A 27,277-nucleotide genomic window follows, 5' to 3' on the forward strand; every position below is an offset into this window, starting at 1 on the left:
AGTTGGAATCCAGGATGATTATCCTTGGAGGTTGTGGTTTTACTTGTCGGGCTGAATATGGTTGTAATTTGTGTAATCGTTAGTGTGGCTCTGATGGTTATTTGAGGCATGAATCTTCGGCTGTGCAATTTAGATGAAGCGTAGATAAAGCTGTTCATCGTGGTTGTTAGTCTTAGGTGCACCATTTTGAATAGATAACTTTCATATGTTACAATTAATACAATAACGTCAAACCTTCATACAATACAGTTCCGTCTTAAATTATTTATTGTAAAAGTTAAGGTTATATGCATTGCTGCTTTTCCGATTTGAAATGAAATTGTTTCTGAGCAAATTGTTTTTCAGAAAATGTTTTATTTTTTCAGAAATATACTCATCTTTTTAGAATTTTAACTTAAATGTATTAATTCATTTTTTAAATTTTTTATTTATTTATTCTCCATTAGTGGTTTCAAAAAAGTCATTTTATTTTTAATTTTCCAATCTTCATGTAAATCATTTTTTCAAGCCGTATCTCTTCTATTTTAAGCCATTCTTTTCAGACTTTGACCAACATGATTGAACCCAAACAGATGAAATACTCTTTTTAAAAAATAAAATAAAATAAAATTTTATATATACATATATATACATATATACATACATACATACATATATACATACATACATACATAAATAAAATTTGTTCTCCATTAGTGGTGCATTTCAACAATCATTTTTATTTATTTTTTAATTCCAATCTTATCTATTTTTTTCCTCCCAAGTCACTTCCCCCCCATTTTAAGTCTACCTTTTTTAATTTTTTTTTTAATTTTTACTTTTTAACCTTAGCTCAATATTATTGAACCCAAACAGGTTATTGCTGTTGGAGTGCCTGCAATCGACCATCTATGCAAATTCTCCAAGGAATTAAATGTTCAGCTACTTCTATCTGACATGATCAAGAACATCTTGCCTTGCTGCGGCTCCTCGGCTGGTTCTTGCACTACGGCGAATTGGTCGTAAATCAGATGCGTGTCGTGAGTATTTGGAAACGTGTGAGAACACATTACAGATGGACCTGCGGTGCGAAACATGCCCTTGATGTTTGATTTCGTATGCTGCTTCTGTTTGGTGGTGCCAGGCTGCTAATGGACGTGCAGAAAAGAGTCGAATGAATTTGCGCTGGCATTATACTTCATGTCTTCTAGCCTACAGCTTAGTCTATCAGCCCTGGCCAATAATAAGCAATCCATTTGCAACTCCAAGCCTTGATGAATTACAATGTGTGCCTGAGCGGTACATGACCTGAGAAGTGGTGGATGTGAAACCGTGCCGTTCCAGACGCCAGTTATTGCTCTCATGTTTGACGGTCCTGTTTGCCAAACGGAATTCATGGTTGCCCTGACACTAAGAAATCAGGCCCCACGAAAGGCAATAAATTATTCTCCAGCCTGACACCAGCTCTTATTACCTGTGTCACTCTACATAGAAGGCCCGTGTTGGCCTAATGGCGGATTTCGTCAGGGGAAGAATTTTCCAGCACAGTCGCTGACAAATCAAATGTCACCACTCGTCCAGGTAATGACGTCTTTGCCTCCCACTCGGCTTGTGTTCCACACTCCAGGCTTGACAGCAGAACCCAATGTATCATGAAATTAATGGTCCTTCCCGTGGTGGCGTAACAGAGTCCAAGTAATTCGGGTCGGGTGGGGTTTGACCCTCAAGTGCCGGGTGCGCACAAAAGCCTTTGAATTATACAGCCACAATGAGAACCTTTAGCCGCCGCAACAATGGGACGCAACGCATTGCAATCCCAGCTTTCGGCATAAATGAGACTTGGGCTTTCTGTGAAGATCAAGGGAGCGAGTTATCTCCGTGAAATACCCCTGTTCAAAAGATATTTATGCAAAGGGAGCACCCTTGCTCTGAAGTGTTTTCCGTTTTGTTTTGAAACCGACGACTGATGCATTTGCATCCCATGTTAGATGGTGGATTTTCGCCTAAAAAAACGTTGAGTGTGCTACTGGAGGTGCAAAAGCCATTGTGTTCATTGTTGCGACAAAGTCGGTATTTCACGCTTTACCTTTCCTTTGGTGACTATTGTAAAAGTTGCGTAAACGTTCTCTTGTCCGTGCCTCATTTAGCATGGGTATTTTTAGAGGGTTTCATATGAAGAAAGTGTCATTGTGAGGCTTCCATGGGAATGCAAATTGCATCTTGGGCTGAATGTATTGCCTCATACCTATCAGCTTTTACAGCACTGTAGGGATTGTTTACTATGGCAGAGCTGTCTTTCCACTAGAAGCGGGGCCGTGAGAGTGTTTATTTTGAGGCTTGAAGATTTGAATCGCTTGTTTGGCTTCAATTTAGTTCTTTAAAACGTCGCCCCCTTGTGCATTCGCTTGGAGGAAGCCAACCAAGAGTTTCGGAACAAATTACATCTCAGTGTCTCATTCATATTCAGCGTCGCCTGTCAGGACCTAGCAGTGATGAATTTAGTTGTTAGGCCTGGTGGGCACGCTCTTATTTGCCAAAGCAAACGCTCGCGCTGAATTTATTCCGTGCACGCAGCTCTGGGACCGATTGCTGGATATGTTGGCTGCCAGTCACCTGCCTTCAGATGAGTTGAATGGGATGGGCGTGGAATAGCAAAAGGAAAAGTTTTGCAGGCGCGCCGTTCCGCACGATTGGTGGAAGTGCTCTTCTCGGAGGAATATCATCTGCCGCTGAGCCCCGAGAGTGCTGCTTGAAGCATGGAGTAGTTCTTCCACTTTATTGTGCTTTTATCAAGCTGGCTCTATGGCACAAGAGCGGCTGTGCTTTTAAGGCAAGCTAATGTTTTGCATTTATGTTTGGGTTTTGTACATGCTTTCCTGCATGGAGTCGTGTACATCAACCGTTTGTCTCTGCTGGGAAATATTATGGTTAAGGGGTCTCATCTGATATGGTTTTTTTCTTAAGCCAACACCAGTTTTAGACTTGAGTTTGTCCTTTGTACACATGCGCACACTGAGACGTAATCCTCTTGATATTTGATGAGATTTAGTTTGTTTGGTGAAATATTGTGTCTGTGGAGGAGGTGTCTGATTTGCTGTGTCTTGTGGCTGTAGTGGTGTTGGGCGTTATGGCACCAGTCAAAGGGCCTCAGATACACCTGTTGAGTTTGTCAGTCCGGAGTAATTGTGTGTATTTGGATTATCTTGTTTACTTTCCAAAGGCCCTTCTTCCAACTTGAGACTAATGTTGGGAAGGTGCAAAATATGGAAGTCGAGTGAAATACTTCTAGCCATATGCAAGCAGTGTCTTTTTTTATTGATGTTTTGAAAGGTGTCAAGAGTTTTTCAAGTGCACGCTGCTTTCTCAACATGGATGTTAGTTTATACTGTCGATTTAACCAATATGTGTATATTTATTCTCTCAATAAGTGATTACAAAAACAGTAGTGCCCAAAAACATTACTCTCAGGTTAAAGGAACAAAATTGATAATATATTGCTTGAATGATTATTAAAATAACTGGATTATTATTATTAAAAACTATTTTGATGTGCATATTAACAATTAGGCAAAGCCCAAAACTATTAATTGTTAATTATTATTATTATTATTATCCATCATTATCAATAATAATAATATTTTTAATTTGTCTATTGTCTAGTCTAGTGCCGCTTATTATTATTATTATTATTATTATTATTATTATTATTTAATTAATTAGTTACATAATTTATAAGTTATTGTTTTTAAATTAATTTAAAATTTAATTGAAATTTCTGATACTTAGAATTTAGAAAACAACATCATCATCATTATTATTATTATTATAGATTTTATCACCGTTTCTAATAATACTTCTAATAAATATAAATGGTATACATTTTATTGTTGTTGTTGTTGTCAATATAGTTAGTAGTAAATAAACTAAATAAAGCAGAAGTCGATCATTCTCTAGTGTAAATAGTCTTGTACGTCCAGTTTTCTCTTTCAGGTTTTCTCTACTGTAATAGCAGAGCAACCATTTAAAGAAAATATCGCTCAACAAGTCGACTTGTTTATATCTAGCTGCCAGAGTAACACATCAGGGTTACTGACCCCGGCTATTGAAGTTAACACTATTGCTCCCTTGAGTTCTTGAGGTTACAGTAAAATACAGTAGCACACATAATTGTTCAACAAGACTTGCAACATGTTGGCCAAGAATTGCATTTGCAGATCTGTGCTTGAGTAGATTACTGTCAGTCCCATCCTGTGTCTGGAGAAAAACACGATGTTCCAACAACTTTAGGCAGGTGGTGCTTTCTTCAAGGCAATTTCCTTTCTTTTGCTTTCATCCAGTGGTGCTTGAATCCCATAAAGTCACAGAGTGGTGACGGCATGTCAGAATCCTGCTCTTCAACAGGAGGCGACCCGACCATTCCTCATCCCACGGTTCTCTATCCTGCTCCTCCAACTGCCTGGAAAAGCTGGCACAGGCAATTAAACTTTCCCCAGTGCATGGATTTGAATCGACTTCATCCGAAAGATACCCACTCTCTTTAACGCTGTCTCCTGGAGTGTGCGCTGCACATTTGCTTGCCTCCCAGTAGGGTTTATTTATAAGCAGCTACATCTGAGTCGAGGTGTGGAGTCTGTTCAGACCGATTCATCTGCCTCTCTCCTCTCCTGCAGATGTGACGTTCGTGCTCCTTCAGCTGAAAGTGAGCTGTCCCTGTGTAAATCCTTGTTAAAGTTCACCGCTGTCCCCTCTTCACCCGGCATTCTGAAGAGCTGACATCTCTCCCCATAATCTGCTGCCCTTCTTTTCTCTTTTCTCCTGTCTGGCTGTGCCAGATCACTCGAGAAAACTTGCAGAGGCTTGCAGTTTTATTTTTATTTTTATTTTTATACTACAGACAGCGTACCTAAAATTTGTATTGAGACTTATCGGATTAGGATGGTAGTGTTCCTAGGAGGTGTGCTTGGGTTTATTAGTGCTGTTTGCTAAGGCAAGCATCTGCATAACTAAAGTTCATCTGCCTGGGAATGTAGTCCGACTGCTGAAAGCATGATTTTGACAGCTTTACAGCTTAAGTAACACACTTGTTTGGAAGAAAGAATTAATGTAAGACAGACACGCTTAAAGGGGTGGTTGATTGCAATTTCACTTTTTTAACATTAGTGTGTAATGTTGCTGTTTGAGCATAAACAATATCTGCAAAGTTGCAGCGCTGAAAGTTCAATGCAAACAGAGATATTGTCTTTTAAAATTCTGGAAGTTTAATGCCTACAAAAACGGCTGGTAAGGGACTACAACGAACTACTTTCCGGGTCTGTTACGTCACGGACCCAGATAAACCCCGCCCTCGGGAACATGTAAGGAAGGGGGCGAGAAGAGGAAGAGAGAACTAGGGGTGCACGTAAAAATCTATTCATATATGAATCGCGATTCTGTCTTCTAACGATTCTAATGGATTCACAAGTTTCAAAATTAATGTTCTAAAACAGCGGTTCTTAATGCTGTTCCTCGCGTCGCTCTGCATCTCTCTCTCTATAGCAATGAGAAGCGTTATACATGGACGCGTGTGCGGTTGCTGTACTGTATTAAAGCTTTAATCAGAATAAAACCGTGTATTAAAAGCTAACATAAGCAGTATCATAATAACAGCGTATCTAAAAGTATGAGACAACAAACAAACAAACATACCATTAAGAGCTGTGCTTGCACAGGTTCTGCGCGATCCTCTTCACTAATATCCTCAGCGTCTCAATCGGGCTCAAATTGATAAGCAATATAGACGATGCCATTGTTGACAATACAACCCGGAGCACATGCCGCTGAGCTGAGGGGCGGGACATTTAGACGCACGCTCGGCGGTTTAGTGAATCACAACACACTGAGCCAGCTAACCAATCAGAGCCCATGACGTATTTCTGAGGGAGGGGCTTCATAAAAACAGGAAATAATCGAGGCGTTTGTCAGAGAAGGGACAGAGCGGTGTGGAATAAAGGTAAATTATGAAAAATAATGTGTTTTTAAAAAAACCAAGCATGAACACGTTAGACTGCACCCCATAAACACAATCAAGCCTAGAAAAAAAACAGTAAACCACCCCTTTAATGATTCTGCTTTTAACCTCTCTGAAATACCTTGCATTATAAGAGTGTGACTAAACACAATTTTACTTTTTAAATTTTAGTTACTTTTTTTTGTATTTTATGTAGTCTTTTTCATATGGTTTTTAGTTTAATTAAATTAACATTTTTAAACTTGTTTTTTTTTTTTTAAATAAAACACTTTGAACAATTTTAATTTTACAACTTTTTTTTTAGACATTTTTATTTTAAGCTTTAAAAATTGTATTTAAATTAATAAAATTCAAGCTTTTTTTTTCCAGCTTACTGTGATGTGCCCTTTTGGCTTGGGAAAAGTGCTAAACAAATAAAACTTCCTCCCTCCTTTCTTCATACATCCTTTCTTTATGATCAGGAAAGGCAAATTTTCTGAATTTTAAAGTCAGTTTAACAGTAATCAGTGGCAGGTTTTTATGGCTGTATTTTCTAATTATGTATTAATTTTTCTTTTGCCATTTTACAGCTGATTTGAACATGCCTAATCTCTTTTAGTTGCATTTTTATCATATCTGTACAATAACTGGATGTAGGCGAGTTATAATGAAGTATGTTAGATGAATCTTCAAACAATGTCTAATCCATCACACACCGTTAGGAAGTCACTGCAGTAGTATTATGCTTGGTTGAATTGAATGTGCACTGGGGAAATTTGATATTGGGAATCTACCCAGCCATTGTTCTTCCAGCATCTCACTCTGATGCTCTCCCATGATGCACCAGCTTGAAGCCTTTTTCTTTGACTAATGAACGGCCCTGGAAATGTCAAACTTTCTTTACCCAGCACAATCATTTCTCATATAGCAGATATAAACTCATTTTCTCTCTCTCTCTTCATCTTTTCCAGTTCAATACCAGATGGAGATGATGAGGAGTCTCCGGCATGTGAACATCGACCATCTCCATGTCGGCTGGTATCAGTCCACGTACTATGGCTCTTTTGTCAGCCGAGCCCTGCTGGACTCGCAGTTCAGCTACCAGCATGCAATCGAAGAGTCTGTGGTGCTTATTTATGGTGAGTCTCATTAGTTAATAACACTAGATACCCACAGCGCATTCACAGGCTGGAATTAGCCGTGCGTTCAGGATTTGACCATCCTTTGGATATTAAAATATGCAAATATAAATGCTGTTTAAGGATTTTTTTTTTCTAGATTTTTTAAAATTTGTGAAACCAATTACATTACTACGCAGAGTGAACTTTAATACTCAGCATCTATTTTCACTCAGAAATTGTTAGGACATTTCACAAAAATTACAAAGAATCAAGTAGCACATAGAATTAAATGTGAGATTAAGTAGAAAGACTGAAATAATATTTTTTGGTAAAATGTACTTCAATAATTTTTTTTGCAGTGTATTTGGTGGTCCTTGGACACATTACATTTTTATGAATTTTACCTTGAGTTTTAGCAAATTAAGTGAAATTTGTAATTAGCTCGACAAATAGAATAGCAAAAAATAGTAATAATGGAAGACGAGGTGTTTTAAATCATTTTTGTGCTTCTGTTTAAACAAGTGGCAGAGAAATGACAGACTTCACCTTGAAGTAAAATACTTAAATTTTAAATACATTTTAAACAGTTGAATACTTACTTGCATCACGCATCATATCAACATCTGCATGTGAAATATTGTCTCATACAGACACAAAAAGAACTGTTTTTAGTATTTTTTCAGTTTACAAAATCTTTTACTTTTAGTCAGTGTCATAAAATGCACATTTCTGAATTAAATTTTGCTTTAACTTTTGAACCACAGACGTTTTAATGGTCAATAACATTTTAAATGTTAAATAATAACTGTAAACCATTTGCAATAAGACTAATTAAATCTTTTCTGGTGGTCTTTAGAATCAGAGTGAACTATTTTTCCATCAGGTAAAACGGTTGCCATGAGAGCGCTTTTACCATGGTTAAGGTAGTTTTACATGCTCTGCTTTACTTTTGCAATGTTACAGACGTATTGCTTTATTTTAAATGGGCAGTTTTCTTGTTGGTTTCAGTGAATGTATATGATACTAATATTCTGCTGTTGCTGAGCTGGTAAAGCATGATGCTAGGTCAAGTGTTTGATACACAAACTTGCATTGCATTCAAGGCATACATTTTACAAGTGGCTTCAGATGAAAGCGTCTGTCACATGCATAAGTGTAAGGTGCATCAAGACAATGTTGGGTGAAGGGTGTACTCAGGAACCGGAGTGATTTTCTGCCCTGTATTTGACACATGGTTCACAGCTCCGACTGCCACACTGCCGTGCCGTTCTTTATATTTAATCATGCCCCCTTTAAACCCATCAATAATGCAAGCTGATATATTAAAGGCTAAAAAAAATCTGCTCCCATCTCTCTGCATACCAAGGAAAGAAGTCTTGCAGTTTAGACAGTTTCAGTGTGAATTTAGCAGATCTGACCCTTGAGAACTTTTTGTTCACTTGAGTGAAAATCTTGCATTACTTTAAGGCGATTTAATGCACTTAAGTAGAATATTTGCCATTTTTAATACATTTTTACATTTAGTAGTAGGGCTGGGTGATATATCTCATGCGATATACGTGCGCATCTCGTCAGTAAAGCCGTGTATTAAATGCCGCTCCATTTGAAAACAGGTGATGGAGATTTACCGCTAATCAAGGAACCGGCTTTACTGACGAGATGCGCACGTATATCGCATGATATATATTGCCCAGCCCTATTTAGTAGATGTTTTACTCTTTTATTATTATAAATCAACTTGCATTGTATTCATCAGTTCATGCATTTCCTGTGATTTGAACCATAACCCTCTCTGTAATTTGGTTTTAGGTGTGTTTGTTTTTTTGTTTTTTTTGCATCAGTAATACAAGCTGATATATTAAAGGCAAAAAAAAATCTGATCACATCTCTGCATACAGAGGAAAAGTCTCGCAGTTTTAGTTTCACTGTGAATTTAGCAGATTTGACCCTTATTGAGAATTGAACTGTTTTGAGTGGAAATGCATTACAAGACATTGTGAAATCTCACCTGACTTTAAGGCGATTAATGCACTTAGGTAGTTATGCATTTAGCAGGTGCTTCTATGCTAATATTTATATGAAGTGACTTGCATTGCATCAGTTTGAGTGAAAATTCTAATACATTATAAGACATGACTTAAAGGCAATTTAATCCTTTATGCATTTAGCAGATGTTTTATCTTTATATTTATATAAATTGACGAACATTGCATTCATCAGTTTGAACCCATGACCTTCACATTTTGATTTTCATTTGTTTCAAGGATTTTTTTTTTTTTAATTGCAAGCTGACAAATTAGCAGATCTGATTCTTGAGTAAATTGTGTTTTGAGTAAAAATGCATTCTAATACATTAAAAGACATGACTTTAAGGCAATTTGATGCACTGTTGGAATTTTTTTTACACATTTTATGCATTTAGCAGACATTTTATCCTTATTTATATAAATTGACTTAGATTGCCCTCATTGGTTAATGCTTTCCCTGTGATTCAAACCCTTAACCCATAGTTTTGTTTTAGTTCATTTCAAGGTTTTCTTTTCTAGATTTGTTTAATGCAAGCTGATAATATAGCATATCCGATACTTATTAAATTAACTGCATTTTGAGTGAAAATGCATTCCATTACATTATAAAACATTGCAAAATATCTTGTGACTTTGAGGTGATTTAATGCACTGTGAAAAGTCAGAAGACTTAAAAGCAATTTAATGCACAATAGTGTAATATTTGCCCTTTTTTATAGCATTTATACATTTAGCAAACTTCCTAATTTATATAAAGCAACTTTCATTGCATTGAGTTCATGCATTGCCTATGATTAGAACCCATGACCTCTATGTAGTTTGGTTTTAGTTACTTACAAGGTTTTTTTTTTATTTTGTTTTGTTTTGCATCGTAATGCAAGCTGATACATTTAAAGACTAACTATAAATCTGTCTGCATATAGAGGAAAGACGTCTTGCAGGTTTAGACATTTTCAACGTGAATTTAGCAGACTCCTAAGAAAACAGTTTTGAGTGGAAATGCATTACGAGATCTTACGTGACTTTAATGCACGTTTAGTATTTTTTTTAATGCATTTAGCAGATGCTTAATCGAGTTGAATTGCATTTATCAGTTAATGCATTCCCTGCGTTTCAAACCCATGACCTTGGCGTTGCGAGTGCCATGCTCTATATTTTAAGCTAGGTTTTGGAAACAATGTGAACATTAGGATGAAAAAACACAATTCTGCACTTCAAATCCAAAATCTTATCGTTTGTATGCATTGGCTTCAGTTTTATTTTATTAACTGGCCACCCATGACTCCAGATGGACGGTCCTTTTTGGCAAAGGAAGGACGTTTTAAAAAGTACGCAGGACCCCTCTGCAGGGTTGATGTGAGTGGCAGCTCTGATAAGGCCCGTGTGAACACTTCAAAGCCTTTGACAACTCTCTGACAAGCACATTAATTCAATACAACTCGCTTACTAAAAGCAATGGCGAGCTTTTGTGGTTGGCGCAGCTTGATTATGAAAACTGACAGCACCTGCAGTCGATGATTTCTTTATGAAAGAGGGGGAAAAAGGCTTCTCTGCATGACCTCCTGCCCCTCGTGCCTGAGATTGGTTATCTGCCCAGTGAATATAAATGTCTTGAAGGTGCGGGATGGAAGCGGTTGTTTTATGGTGCTTAACTGTGTGACCTTTCTCTTATTGTTATACACCTTGTTCCCATTTCAGAGCAACCATTAAAGGCATGTATTGCTTATCTAAGCTTTTTCCTCTCCTCAAAGACATTATTTAAAGATCATCTGCTTCTCAGGTTTAATAATAATAATCTCTAAACATAACCTGTTTCTGTTTTGGTGGTTTAAAATGCGCACCACAGTAATTAAGGCTGGTTGATGTATAGTGAATTCACAATATATCTGTGATTTCGCTTGATATATTTAAGCACATTGTGAATATTATAATTATTTGAATGCATGTTTTAAAAATAGACCAGTTTTATTTGACTAGTTTGAATAGGTATTTTTTATGCATTTCTAATGTAATGCTGTATTCTTTAAACATTACTTTGACATTTTTTTTAAAGAAAACCAACCATTCTGCACACGTCATGTTTGTTTTACATGAACTGTTCTGGTCAAATTAATAGAAATTGTTCACGATGACCCAAACAAATAACGTGAATTATATGCATGCATGCATGTATGTATGTATTTATTTATTTATCTATTCCAAATAAATAACTATCTTTCAGATAATAATTTTTCATTATAAAAAAACTATTTATTTAGCATCCTCAAATTAAGCATATTAACTTCAATTTATGTCGTATTTCAATTAATATAAATTGTAATTTTATTTAACTTATATTTACTCCAATAAATGTTATACTCAATTTTATTTATTAATATAAAAAGTCTCATTTTCAAATGAAAAATGAAAAAAGGAGGCTCTTGCGCATAGTTCCATTCACATTTAACACGATTTCAAGTCAATAATAAAATCCATCAAAGAGCAAAGAAGAAACGTTTGTTGATTTTAACATGCACACTGAGCACTTTTTTGCACTTTATAAGAATAAAATGAGATTGCCAGTATCTCGGCATGTAATCCTTTTATTTGGATACACAGCAAATAAATTTCAAGATGAGCTTTGTTGCTCTTTGATGGATTCTATCATTTTCAACTGAAGCATTAACTTAATTTTATATGACTTAAATTAAAAATATAAATTATAATATGCATTTGTTTATTTATTTCACAAAAATAATAGAAGTTATAATGCATTTTATTTATTTCTATGGATGGATGGATGTGCTGAACACTACAGTGGTTTCACGGACTCTTGAACTTTTTTTGCTCACCCAAGCACATCCGTATCCTGTAATGTATTAAAGATGTTGCTGTTGCTTCTAGAGAAAATCCACATGCAATTATGTTGTATTTCACACAATCTGTGATTTCTCACATCTTTCTAGCAAAATAGCACCATCTGCCAGTGTTTACATTAGATACGATTAAACCTGGATCATTGTGCATGCATGCTGCTTTTCTCCATCCTTTTTCACAGAAAATTGCATCCCTGATGTCCAGGTCATGTTTCACGTTTCATCTCATGCTTTCTGCGGCGCTTCCAGTAGCTGTAATTGGCTTGTAGGGCGTTTCTCTCAAACCTGTTTTCAACGCTTCAGTTTCATCCATCCATCCATCCATCCATCCATCAAATCCCTTTTAAATTCTTTGTTCTATCTTTAGTATCTATCTATATTTAGCCTATTTGAACCTTCTCGTTTGCTTGAAACTACTAAAAGGCCAGCAGCGTCTCTCGAGTCCTCGCGTCTTCAGATCAAGCTGATGTTTAGTGTGTTCTGTTCAATCAAACTGCCAGCCGAGGACCCGAGATGCATGTTTCCCAAACTATAGACTCTGATCTACGTGTCGTTATTGTTGTGCGTCTAGGATGTCCACTTCTCTCTCTGTCCTGGTTAGATCCAGTCGTCTTTCTTCTTACGAGACAGCGGATGCAGACAACAAAAGCCTGCCAAGTTTCTGGGGAAAGCGGTTTCTTTTTGAAACCAAAATTGTACTTGAGGAAAAGTGTACTCAATATTTCAGCAGCTGAAAAAAGACATTGTATTGCCATTTCCACACTTCATTAAATCACAGAACCATTTCGAACAGAGCTGAGGTAATAAGAAATGTTTCCGTAGAAGCAAATTAGCAGTCATTTTGTAAGGATGAGGTGTCACAGCGGTTTCTGAGAAGACTGGAGTGATGCCATTATTTCAAACAGTAATTATAATTTTCAGCATTCGCATTGTTTTTGGTCAATTCAGCGCAAAAGTAAAAGCGAGAACCTTTTAAAAATGTGATTCCAAGATTTTGAATGGTAGTGTTTATTGAATATCTTCGAAGGATTAAAGTATAATGGTGTATAATTATCGGTACATCGCTCAGCCTCAGTATCAGCCATTGATTAAATTGTCAGTCTGTGTTGCTGGAGAAATTATTATTCCTTTGTCCTTTTCAACCATGCAAAATTATATTTGGGATTTAATGCTACTGAAAGCACTTCCTAATGATATTGTGATGTACTGCTGCTGTATATAAGCTCAGATGTTTCGTAGATCTAACTTCATACATGCCATGTTCATTCAACAGTGATTTTTATTACCTTTCATTATTGCAACGGATACATATCTTGAATTTTTTTCCCCTGTTTCAAGAGGCATGAAGCTCACCTTGACTTGTAAGATGCCTTCTTTTGTGCAGGCAAACCAGAATGCATTGGAAAAAATCCATCCATTATTGCAGATAAAGTAAAAGAAATGTTGATTATGAGCATGCTTTTCATTAAATACCAAAAAGTATTGTTAAAATAGTTATTTTGTCCAATGTTTGTATTCTTTCTTTCTTTCCTTCTTTCCAGGGTTCCCACACTTCTTGCAAGTACTTGAATTTCCGACATATGGATTCAAGGCCTAGAAAGTACTTGAAAACAAACATACGCACGTTGATTTTCTGAGATTCAGAATTAATGTGAAGAATTAGATGTGAAACCATCAGGAAACATTTAGTCTCCAGCGCTACTATTTTCCAGAACTGCAACCTTCCTGGAGTCTCCAGAATTACATGGTGTCAGGTTCTCAGAGACTTGCTTGAGTAAAAAATCCTTAAAAATGACCCTCACTTAATAAGAATAACATGCTGAAGTGTTGTGAAATTCGTGAAGACTAATTTTTTATAGGCTTTATAGACCGATAAGTTGAGAGTGACTCATGAAGGACCAGCACCACATCCTCTTGTACCACTGTTTGAAGAATTTATCTTTCAGAATCTAGCAGTAAGTTTTAGGAGCTCATTTTTAGTCAATCCTTTCATGACAGGAGATGGACTAAAAATGAACTCCCAAAACTTACTGTGACATGCAGCTAAGGAGAAAATGTAGAATTTGAAAAATAATCTTACTGAAAAGCGTTCACAGTTTTTAAACAGAAGCAAATAGAAAGTCCTATTTTATTTTTAATTTTTTGCAGATTTATTTGCACATGTACAAGGTACAAGTTTTGAGCAGCTGCGTTCCTCTAGGTCAAAGATGAAAAAATGGGATTTACAATAAGTGATTTACAAAATAATTTTGACTTAAGTTTATTAATGAGTAACGTCTCTATTGAGAGTGTGCACATTTTTAGTGTTAACGGGTTTTACTGTTACAAAATGTAACCTCTTTTTATTAATTCAAATTGCGAAATTCTTTCAGATGTAAATCAAACTACAGCAAAAACCAGTTTGATGCGTATTTTATCAATATTTTAGAAGTTTTATTTGAATATTACCAGTACTGACTTCAATGGATTTCATTAAATTCCTTTGGACACGACTGATCAAAATGGTCTAAATTTATGAAAACTACACACATTACTCTAAAATGTTTAATATAAATGTTGTGTAAGTGAAATTTTCCTATAGCTCAAATAGTAGAGCATGGCGCTAGCAACGCCAAGATCATGGGTTCGATTCCCAGGGAAAGCAAGAGCTGATAAAATGTAAAAACTGTAACTTGAATGCAATGTAAGTCGCTTTGGATAAAAGCGTCTGCTAAATGCATAAAAAAAAAAAAAAAAAAAGTCAAGTACTGTAAGGTCTTTCATGACACTACATATGCTGGGGTGTGAATTTGATAGGTGCTTTATATAAAATAAATGGCGCTCTTGAAAGTCCTTGAATCTGGTGTTCATGAAAGAGTGGGAACCCTGTCTGCCTGTCTTTTTGTTTCTTTACATTTTTTACATTAAAAAAATACATCTCCCCCCCCCCCCCCCTTATTATTTTAGTAATAAAAAGAAAAAAGGTCTTAATAGAATTTTCCTCACATTGTTTTTCTTTTTCCAAAATTGTTTTTTCTTTTTTCTGGATTGCAATTTAATTATTTAATTAAACTTACTTAATTCAATTTAAAATTGTAATGATCAAAAAGCATGTTCAATTAACTGAATTCATAAAGAACAATTTATTTAGAATTTTCTCCTGAAATTTTTCCAAATATTTTCAAATAAAGATGGAAAACATTAACAATTGAATTAATCTTTTATAGTGTAATTAAATTGAAATTTTATTTCCAATTTCTTTTATTCTTTGACAGCAAAAGTTAATTTAAGCCATATTCAAATTAAACTGCGCTTTTATTTTGACGGGTTGTCCTGTCTGGCGAGGTGACAAGACATTTTATGTTATGCTGTACATTTCTTTATTATGACTGGATTCTGCCGTTCACTCTGTGTTTTTGGCGTTGAGGTATTCATAGGCCCCTACTAATGGCAAACTTGTACGCACTATATGCACGCACGTGGATCTAGCTTATATTTGCACTTTTTTTTTTTTTTTTGCTTCATAGATCCCATCAAGACCGCGCAAGGCTCTCTCTGTCTGAAGGCCTACAGGTTGACCCCCAAACTAATGGAGATCTGCAAGGAGAAAGACTTCTCTCCGGAGGGGTAAGACCAACTTAAACAGCTTCTTTCCATTTCCTATTCCTTCCGTCGCTTCCTCTTCCTGTTTCCATTAATCTGTTGCTAATGAGAACCTTCTTCAACGCGCACAAACAGAAATGCGTCCTCGCTCAGGAGGAGCCATCAGTGAGGGGCTTTTATTTGTCACGATGGGGCGTCTTTTAAGGAGTAGACAGCACTGTCTGACAAACAAACAAATGCACAAAGTTTACAACCTCGCTGGCTTCTCGGCAGATGGTAATTGATTTTAAATTGCTGCTAGACATAAGCCTAATGGGGGAATGTATCAGAAAAGCAGTGACATCTGAGCGATCAGGAGAAAAACACCAGCATAAAGTCTTTCGCTCGGGGACTGGAGTGCTGTAGGGTTAGCTGCGGGTAAAGAGGCTTCACAGATGCATTAAAGTAACACCAAATCAAAGTCAATCCTATTTGCTTTATTAATGTGTGTTACAGAGCTTTTTCTGTATCGTTTATCTTTGAACCTTTTTCCAAATCTTTCATCAAAACGGCTGCCCTTTTCAGATAGATCTGGGCAATCTGTCTATATACTCAGTATTTTCAGATATTTTTCTGGTCATTTTGAAATTTGCTTTTTGCATTTTATTAATTTTTTCTTTTTTTTTTTCTTCAATGAATCCATCTGTAATCTAGTGGAAAAGGGAAGAAATAAAATAAGTATAATTTCATGGTTATTGTTGTTCCCTTAAATCTTACATTTTTAAACACACAAAAAAAAAACATTACTTGAAATAAAATAAATGTTTAATGAAAATATTAAAAACATATTTCGGCTGAATACCAAGAGTGGTAGTGATTTTAAAATAACAAACTAAAACTAATAATTAAAAACTTTATTTGTTTGTTTTATTTATTTTATATTAAATGAAATTATATTAAACAAAAATTTCTCATTTTAATTTAGTTTAATTTCACGTACTAAAATAACAAACTGAAATAAAAATTTATAAAAACTATATGGACAAAAAAGGAAAACTACTAAAACTTGCAAAACCACACAACGACAAAATTAAAATAAAAACTACATTTTAAAAAAATATATGAAAATAAAAACATTCAAAATATTTAACTATAATAGGATCTTAATTATATTTTAGAATAATTACTTGTATTTTACTTGTATTTTAAAGAATTACTTGTATATTAATTATATTATATTAAGTTAATATAAATAAATGTAAAATTTATTAATTTATGCATTTTTAAATTAAATAAAATTATTTAATTGTATTTCCATGCTCTTGTTTTTGTTTTTATATATATATATATATATATAAAACACAACAAAAAGAAAATAGTTTTTTTTTTTTTTAAATAGTTTTTCCAACTGACATCGGAGTATCTATTCAGTCAGAAAGATTAAAGATGTAAAGTGGGCTACACTGTTTTATGTTGACATCAAACATGTTCCCATGGCCTGCTGTGACCTTGTCATCTGCCAGCGCTCTCGGGTTGGCGCTCATCATTCGAGGCCGCTGCTTGAATATTCAGCTAGTTAAGGAGAGCAACACTATTGATTATGAAAATAAGCCTCTATTTGTCTAGTGAACATGGCGGGGTGGGTCATTGTGAACGATGCATACAGATCGCTTGTCAGATTCATACAGAATATCAATCTGAATCTGTACTCAGGGTCTCTGAGGCAGCACTGTATTGATATTCCTCAAACAGAGTTCTTCTGCTCCTCCATAATTTTCTGCAATTCAGCTTGAATTGCAGAACATACGACTCATTGAAATGACAGATCGTGGCCCGGGCCAGCAGGTCCAGTGCCTCTCTAACTGCTCTAGAGATGAGATGACACAAGTGCTCATCTAAAAGACAGATCGCCATTTACACCTGGTAATAACATGCGTCTCGTTGAATTGCATTGATTGAATTGAGATGTGTTGATGTCATCTTACTGCATCAGTTGCATATTGAGAGAGCATTAAAAGCATGCACACTGCTTCTGAAATTGTAATCTCACTGTAGACGTGATGCTTCCAACACAAACATTTATTTTGCATATTCCATGATTCTAAATGATTTTGATGTGAATCATCATTTTCTTTGTAAAGATTGTATACCCTTATTTAAGTGCAATAGATGATTGACATGCGAGTAGGCAGCCTTTTGAGTTTGTTTGGGATGCATCAATGCGCATTAGCATTTAAAAAGAAATCAGAAGTACTTCAAATGTGCTTAGTATTTGTTATGTTTTGAATGATCGGATCACAAAATATTTAGGACTCTGTTTACGCCTGTTTTTATTGCTGGCCACTCAATCACCAGAGATGGATGTTAATTGTGAAGTAAAATTGAAATTAATTGTAAATTCAAATTGTAGATTTAAACACTTTTTTTTTTTTTTTTTTTTTTTTTTGTCCTCAATCACTCCGTATTAAGAATGTAACCAGTGGTGATGGTCATTTTAATATCTGCAAACTGATTGTATGTATGTATGTAGTTTGCAGATATTAAAATATAAAAAAAGTGTATGTATATGTATATTAAGTATTCATTTATACTTGTATTACAAAAGTTTATCAAGATAGAAAATGGTATTGAGGACAAAAAATACATGTATTTTTTTTTAATTGATTTATTACAAAACAATAATTAACAAGATGGAAAGTGGTACCGAGGGCACAAACTATACATTATTTATATTTCTTCTTTCAAATGATTAACAAGATGGCAAGTGTTATTGAGGACACAAACTAAACATTTATTATTTTTTTAAATATTTTATTACTTTAAAAAAAGATTAAGATGCAAAGTGGTATTAGGGACACACAGACTGTACATGCATGCATACGTTATATATACATTTTATTTATTTAAGGCTGCATTTATTTGATCAAAAATACAGTAAAAACTAATATTTTAAAATATTATTTCAGTTTAAATGTTTCATGTTTAAATTTAATTTAAAATGCAATTTATTCCTGTGACGCAAAGCTCATTACCCCAGTCTTCAGTGTCACGTGATCCTTCAGAAATCATTTTAATATGCTGATTTGCTGCTAAAGAAAAATTTCTTCTTATTCTTATTATTCTTATTGCTGAACACAGTTGTACTGTCTAATATTTTTATGGAAACAGTTATACATTTGTCATGATTATTTGATGAATAGAAAGTTCAAAAGAACAGCATTTATTTGAAAAAGAAATCTTTGTAACATTATACATGTCTGTTTTTGATCAATTAAATGCATCTTTGCTGAAAAGTGTTTATATCTTTTTCAATAACATTACCAGTTAAAACTCTATTTTCTTATTTTGGTATTGATACAAAAGGCTTTTTGTAACTCTGAGTTTTTTTGTTTTTCTCAGGCTAAAGAAGGCTTGCATTGGCTTTGAGCTCATGTTCGAGGAAGTCCCCATCGTCATCAAGAACTCTCATCTCATAAACGTGCTCCTGTTGGATCTGCAAGAGAAGAGTACGGTGGCTGACAAGCACGAGCTGCTCAATCTGTCAAGCAGGTCAGAATCACCCCTGCCCTGACCTCTGTGTCCAACGCTCCCATTTTGGGAAAGATTTGTCATTTGCTGATTCATCTCGTCAAACCGTGTCTTTTAAGCCTCTCTGCCACGGCTCTGTTTTGCCCAGGAAGTTGACCGAGGAAATGCAATACACGCTGACAAGCCCTGACGGCACAGTTTCATCTTGACACTCCAAATAGGTCTTGCCGTTAAAACCAGTCTTCTGGGAGCAAAGAAATGCTGCAAACAGTGATTTTATTCCAGCAATTACAACATTTGAATTCGGTTGATTTCAGGCAAATTCAAATACAAACATCACACCTCAGATTTAGATATGTCTTTTGCATCTAGTATGTCGTCATCTGCCAGTATAGCCAAAAGCTGTTGCTTATTTGATCTTTAAGTTAATATTGTTAGTATTAACATTATAACCAAGCCATAACCGACTCTGTGCTAAAATACTGTGGTTTTGAGTTTGACCGGAAGTCAATAACAACTGATAGGGATGCATTTTAAAAGTTTAGAATCCTCTTTATTGTGCACAATAAAATGGTTAGTTGCATTTTATTTATATTTAACATAATTTTTTCCCAGATAACAGACCAACGGCATACCAGATAAGAGCCACTGACCTAAAATGACGTTTTCGGGGGGGTCCATCATTAATGCTTCTAGCTGGAGCTGGACGTTTTATTCTCCTGCAAATAGTCCTCTCGTCTAAATTAATTTGGCTAATCCAGTTAGTTTCAACGGAATTTTATTACAGATTGAGTCGAGTCCGTTTCCAGGAGAGCAGTTCCCAGAAATGAGCCTCATTACGTTCAGAATGAATTTTCTTTTCTTATTTGGTTTTTTTTTTATTGAATTAATATGACCAGTAGTTTCAAGGACAGTGTATTAAACGTGTTGAATTTAGAGGAAATATTAGAGTCCATATCAGAGATCTATTCTACAGCATTATTCTCTCTCTCTCTCTCTCTCTCTCTCTCTCTCTCTCTCTCTGAAGTCCAGGGTTTCTTGCACTAAAAATGTTTAGATTTTTCCATTATTTAATTAATTTCTCAAACATTCATAGAAGTCGTAAAAAATAGCTGTAGATAAATACTGTTGTTGTGTTTTTGCTCGATAAAGTGCATGTAAATGGAAAAAGAAAATGCCTTTTAAAATGTTTGGGGATAGTAAGTTGTTTTTTTTTGAGGGAGAAATTTTTATTTAACAAGGATGCATTAAATTGATCAAAGGTGAGATTTATGATGTTACAAAATAGTTCTATTTCAAATAAAAGCTTTTCTTTTATCTACGTTGATGATAATCAGAAATTTTTGATCAGCAAATCAGCATATTAGAATGATTTCTGAAGGATCATGCGACTAAAATGCTGAAAATTCAGCTTTGCATCACAGGTATAAATTACATTTTAAAATACATTAAAGTCGAGAAGAATTTTTAAATCGTAATAATTTTTCACATTACTGTTTAATGCATTTTTGCATTTTACTGCATTAAAAAAAAAAATTACCTCAGATATTTAAACGGTAGCGTTTTCTTGCACATTTACTGAAAATAAAATGGTGTGCAAAACATGCCTTGATTATTTTTCAACTAGATTTTTACAGCAGTTTAGTTTGTGTCTTAGACATATTTAGGCTACAATGGCTGTTTGGTTCCTCTGATTGAAAAGAAATAACCCTTTCAAGCCTTTTCGGAACACAAAGATAAATACCAAGATATATATAGAATTGCATCAAAAGGCTGGAAAACATCAAGATTCTTTTTAGCTATATCACCCAGCTCTGATCTACACAGCACATTGATCTCTTATTTCAAAAGAGCAAGAAATATCACTTTTTTTTTTTTTTTTTTTCCTCTCTGATTCGCCGTCTTTAATGAACGTAGGAACTGGAAATGTCATTTTTCTGACTGTTTATGCTCCCCCAGCAGCCACAGCTGTTCAGGCCCCTCTTCCGAATCAGACTAATTGATAGACTAAATACTTGGGATGTGAGCAGGTGTTTTGGTCTTTATAGTTAATGCTTTATGAGTCGGCACAATCTTTGCCATTTTGAGTAAGTCTTTCATTTGTAATTCAGAACATCCCAGGAGTTAGTGTGTTTAATAGGCCCTGCTGGTGAAATCATTCAGCCTTCCCATCAGCACGCAGATAATGATAATGTATTCAGCATGTAATTTCGGTCTTCCTGTGTACAGAGATGCCCTTTCCTTTCTTGGCAAATACCAATAGGTCTATAGAGCAGATGTGTCACTCCAAAAAACACTTGAAAGCATGTAATGATGAATGTTAAAGGAATGAAAATTGTCCTCGTTTGCTTGGGCATCGTGTCATTCCAAAGTGCTGCTTTTTCCTGTGAAACGCAGGAAGACTGTGCTGGTCGCACTTTTTTATTTATTTATTTATTTATCCCCCATGCAATTACAATGAAATGTGGGCTAAAGGGTGCGAAAGTGCTTCATATACTCGTGTATTCGATTCGGAGTCATCTGAAGACATACGATAGCTCACAATTAAAATCGAACTCCTTGGTGCATTTAATGAAAGTAGTAGTTCTTTCTGATTAGTGAACCAAACGTTGCTGGTTTGTTGGATCTTTTCATTGAGTTGGATCTTTTCACTCTGAGTGATTGAGATTATTTGGTCGCAATGGATAACTGCTCACTACAGGGGCAATCAGTGATTTAATGGTTTAAATTGTGGTCTTTTACACTCACAAAGCTTTCGTAGATCTTCAGAAGTGTTGGAATCGAGTGCATGAGTCATATAAACCATTTTTATGATATTTGGCATTTTTGCATGCTTTTTGAAGCATCTTCAGTAACTGTTATTTGTTTTGAAAGAGTGGCTAAGATATTCTGTTTCAAAGAAGAAAGTCAAAGAAAGGTTTGGAATGGCATGAGGAATGATTAAAGACAGATTTTTAATTCTTAGTTGACACTTCCTTTTAAAATAGCTCAAATTAGTTTCTAAAACATGCATTGATCTGAACTAGATCTTGCTTTTAGTTTTATACTGTAAAAAATAAACCTGTGAAATTTATGGTAAAAAAAACCCTTTTTGCGTAAAAATATGGTAGCAGCTTACGCTGTACAGAATGAACTTACACTTCACAAATTACACTTCAGTTCTTTACTTTTATAAATACACTGACAATCACAATAAAAACAAAAAGCTGATCCAAAAGCTGATGTATATGAAAAGATGCATAGTGTTATACAAATAAACACCACCATGGTAACGTGTTGATAAAATAATGTAATATTAATTCAACAACGTATGTAAGAAACTGTTATTTCAATGAAACAATCATCAAATGTGAGCTGTCACAAGAATGTCTGGGAATGTCAATTTAAGTTGTTTCACTGTAACTTAGATGATTTCCAAGAACTACATTTAACAGTATTTTACTGTAAAATTACATTGAATCAATGTCTCATTAGATCTATTACAGCTATAGTTTCTCACCCCATATAGTAAGGGAACTTACCATTAACCAGTTACCATAGCATTTTTACTGTCTGCTACTATCTTCAAAGTGTTTTGAGTAGCTGGTGTCATCTTTTTCCTAACGCTCCAGAATGTTCTCAGAAGGGCTCTGTGATTGCACGTTATCCCCAGATAAAAATGGAAATGACTGTCTTTGAAAGCCTAATCTTGATTAATAAAGTAATTCACCTGGCTTTCGGGGAATTACAGTACGAGGTAGAATGGCTCCATTCCAAACCCTGCTGAGCTGCCTTGCTGTATACTGCCTACATAGACGGCATTCTTACTGAAATTGCACCCCTACACACTCTACTTTTGAATGATAAAAAAATAGTGCTTTTCACACGAAGAGCTTGGCAGGCTTGACTCAAGTTTGATGTTATAACAACTAGGGAATGCATTATGGGATTGCTTTCTTGATGAAGAATGCATGCAGTTGTTTAGAATTTGTCCAAAAGCAACATATGCAGCACTTGGAACACTTGGATTCTGTGTTGGCTCAGCCTGCTAATATGCTGTCTACATAGGCAGCTTAATAGGTTTTGGAACAGAGCCGATCTATCAGGAGAAGGTTATATTTGGTGGCCCCTCGTAAATCGGCACATGCTACAATTAGACGTCTCCCTCATCCATGTAAATTCAGAGCAGATAGTCATCCTTATCAGGCACATCATGCTACTGTCATCTTGGGTTTTTAATTGAGTAGATCACTGTGGAGCAATTACACTTTGATGTGCAGTCACCCGTTTATTACGCAAACTTTGTTTGACTAAACTATCTGTCAATCTGTTGCCATAGTAACCACCTGGAAAAGAGCCTTCAGCTGCTGATGGACCGTATGGATGACATGAGCCAAGACATCGTCAAGTACAACACGTACTGCCGCAACCTCACCAAACAAACGCAGCAGAAGCAGCAGGTACATTTATTTATTTATTTATTTTTTCTCTCTTCTGTTTTTTCCTCTGTGGCCGCTGATCTGATGCGCCGTCGCTCTCTCTTGAATTGGCTTTGTAAAGTGTGCACTGCAGAGCTGTTTCAGCCCGAGTTGTTGTTTAGAGTGGCTGAAATGTCTAATTACATGCCTGAGGATAAGAGCGCAGGTCCAGAAGAGGTTGATTGGATGCACACATACTCTTGAAGGAAATGCAGAGACTTTGATATTAATTGCACTTCTATTAAAGCAACTTTCAGAAATAAGTTTTGGTCCAGCTCGGATGCATAAGCTTTATTGATAATGAATATGTATGCAATTTACAAGCATAAGTAAATGATAATAGTTTTTTCCCTCCCAAAGGATGTCACTTCCTGGAGGATGATGTCCTTTAAATCGGCTTTTGTAAATTAAAGGGAATTTAAAATAAAACAGGCTAGAATGTGGTATTGAGGATGCCGGAAAACCCCAAAATCACGTTATGAACTAAAACCTCTTAAAAACGTTTTTGTTCATTGAAATAAACCTGAATAGATGTAAAATGTAGACTTAAAAATAAAAAAAGCATGTAGCATAATTACTAAAACTTAAATTCAAATAAAAACTGAAAAATATGAAAAGAAAAGCTAAATCAAAATAATTTCTAAAATCTCCCTTATGTTCAATTAATTGATTTATTGTGATAAAGAAAACTAACTAATGTTATTTCCATCTTTGACATTGTGAATGTAATATTTTATCCTATACGTATGATGGGGACATGAAAATGTGCTGCATGCTGGGAATGACCTGTGCCGTAAATGGCTGACGTCGCTCTCCAGCTGAGATAAAACTGGTCAATAGATGGTTATTTAGGGTTCAGGAGGGCCATCTAATTTACAGTCCTCACCCGCTTCAGATTCATAATTTTATCCATTTCGCTAGGCTGACAAATCATCCAAAATGCCCTTGACATTTTCAGGTTTTTGCATTGCAGGCATTTTGTAAACATGAATTCTGAGCACCACCTGAAAACAGAAAGCAGCGTGAAATAGTACGGGACGCTTCTGGGTTTATTTTGTATGGAGTTGTGTTATATCTGACCTACAAGGGGATCATTTGAAGAGAGGCCACCCTTGAAATCAGATAACGCCGAACCCTATTTTTCAAGTCGCTCCATGATAACATGTTGTCACGCTATGAATATGACAGAAACGGCTGGAATGGTTGCACATTTGTCAAAGTTCGTTTCTGTTTTTGTTCTCTACCCTGGAGAGCTTGCTCTTCCCAGGTGGAAATGCTCTGGCTTTAGTAAATCTGAAAAATTGAAAAATCAGCGATGGTCTTCAGCAGTGAACAAAGCCTACAGATGTTAATTAAAGAGAAAGTAGCTCAATGGAAAATGTTAATTAGTAGAAAATGCAAAAGCCCTTAAAGAAATAGTTCATCCAAAATGACACATCCGTTTGACTTTTTCTGTGTGTGTTTAATCTAATTGGAGATCTTTCACAGAATGTCCAAGCCACTGTTTTCCATATGAAAGTGAATGAGGCTCCAAAAATGAGAAAACAGAAATGGTCTGTATAACTTGCATTATATTTTCAAGTCTTAAGCCATTCAATATTTTTAAAAGGGGAATGGGCCAAAATTGAATAGTAAAGTGTGTAATTTTTGCCCTACAAGCATCAATAAATGAGCAGAATAATCGTTTTTCAAACATGTTTTCCATATAGAATGCAAGTCATACGAGTTTCTTTTATGCTTTTATTATGCTTTTTGTGTCATTTTTGACCGCATCAGAAATTTTGCCTTGACCACTAAATGAAATGCAATAAGTTGAAGTACTGATATTATTAAAAATAAACTTGAAATAAAAAATACAGCTAGATAGAAATAAGAAAAGACAATTAAAAATGATAATAACAAAATGACTAACTTACTCTAAAATGAAACCTGGAAATATAAAAAATATAAATTAATTAAAAATATTGATAAATACTATAATAGTATATACATAATGGTAAAATAAGTCTCGCTAAAAAAAGATGAATTAAAACTATATTCCCAAGAATGTATATATATATATATATATATATATATATATATATATATATATATATATATAATTCTTTATTATGCTAGATGAAATACTTTTTATGTGCTAAAATGACAAAAAAAAATGAAATGAAGCTAAAGACTGAAGTATAAAGCTAAATAGAAATGTTTTATAAAAAAGACCAGTAAAAATTACAAAAGCACATACAAAATACTAAAACTAAAATGAAACCATGAAAATATAAAAAGCCAATTAAAATATTGATAATTTAAATTTTAGTATTGAGTATATACTATTATAGTATCAATTAAAACCATTTTCCTTTCTCTAATCAAAATGTGAAGAAACCCATCCCCATTTATTTTCATTATATGGAAAACAGCACCTGAGGCGATCTACTAAACTTCTCCTTTTGGATAAAATCGTGGTTGGTTTTGAAATGGCTTCATGTGCATAAATAATTTTATTTTTGTGAAATATTGAATTTTTTTTCTCTACGCCTTTCGACTGTTGCTCTTGCCTCATTAGCGCTTTGAAAAGCACTGCTTTCTTCCAGAACAAAACACACTCTGCAATCAGGGGACGTTTCTCCAGTGAGACTTCAGTGTTTATTAGACCATTAGCACTTCCTGTTTGACAGGATGGTTGATCCTTTCAAAGAAATTTAAAGGGTGCCCTCAAACGGCGGCGTAAATGAGGCCAGACCCCGGCGGCTTGGTCACGATCAGGTCGCCACAACGGCTCCTATATCAAGCACGCTGAAATCTGCCGTAATTACTGTTGTCATCGATCATATCCTTCCTGTCTCCGCCTCCACACAGCCCCGCGCGCGCCGGTCCCCGGGTGAACCATATAAACCAAATGACCCGCATCAATCACCATTTAATATCAAAGAGAATTGCCGCTGTGTTGGCAGTTTGCATTCCTAAATCATATGCCTAATTTCAACAAAAATGGCCGGTATCCTCAGCGGTGACATAAGTCGCACCAACTCAAATAGGATGTGAATTCCTCTCGTCTTTTTTTCCCCATGAATATACCATATATTAAAATTTGATCTACTGCACCTTTTAAAAAAAAAGAAAGAAAAAACCCTGAATGGTCGAGCTTGACAAATCTAGGGCAAATCGAGGACTTGTGGAGCTGTGCTGTTTGCAGATATGTCAGATCAACCTGCCTTGAGATGTACATTGAAGTAATGACACTGCGGTGGGCGGTACGTCACGTTAACAGTGTGGATGTAATGCAGAATTTTGGATAAACCTGTGGATTAAACACACAGCTGCTTCATATAATTTATGTATTTTATAGATTTGTTTTGCTTTTTGTTTTTTAATTATTATTCTGTTTATTTAATTAATAGGAGGAGTTCATAGACTTGGCAAATTCATTTTTCATAAGATTGCAGGTACAGCCATCTGTTGTGGGCATTCTTGGCAGTTTTTATGAGGCTTTTTTTAAGTGTTCATATTGATATTGGAATTATATCGTATCGACCGAAATTAAGGAATATATCGTGATATAAATTTTGGCCATTTGGAGAAAAAGAAAGCAAAAACATAAGAATACAATCAGGAAAATATGAGAACAAAAATAAAATAAGACAAAAAATACAGAGAAAAATGACGCAGAAATTAAAAAATAAATAATAGAATAAAGAGAAATAATAAAGCAAGAAAAACAAAGATGAGTGAAATGAGAGAGAGAAATATAAATAAAAATAAAAAAGGA

The 27,277-nt window shown here is 35.1% G+C and overlaps 1 protein-coding gene across 1 annotated transcript in view; it reads left to right on the top strand.

The window, feature by feature from the left end:
• Nucleotides 1-27,277, top strand: part of eif3ha (eukaryotic translation initiation factor 3, subunit H, a) — a 58,690-nt gene that overhangs the window by 27,975 nt on the left and 3,438 nt on the right. Inside the window, exons 3-6 of the mRNA XM_058747342.1 lie at nucleotides 6,937-7,104; nucleotides 15,475-15,574; nucleotides 18,929-19,078; nucleotides 23,376-23,496. Coding sequence (XP_058603325.1) covers nucleotides 6,937-7,104; nucleotides 15,475-15,574; nucleotides 18,929-19,078; nucleotides 23,376-23,496 — 539 coding nt within the window. The remainder of the gene's footprint in view (nucleotides 1-6,936; nucleotides 7,105-15,474; nucleotides 15,575-18,928; nucleotides 19,079-23,375; nucleotides 23,497-27,277) is intronic.

The sequence above is a fragment of the Onychostoma macrolepis genome, chromosome 16 (assembly GCF_012432095.1).
Source record: "Onychostoma macrolepis isolate SWU-2019 chromosome 16, ASM1243209v1, whole genome shotgun sequence".
NCBI classification, from domain to species: domain Eukaryota; kingdom Metazoa; phylum Chordata; class Actinopteri; order Cypriniformes; family Cyprinidae; genus Onychostoma; species Onychostoma macrolepis.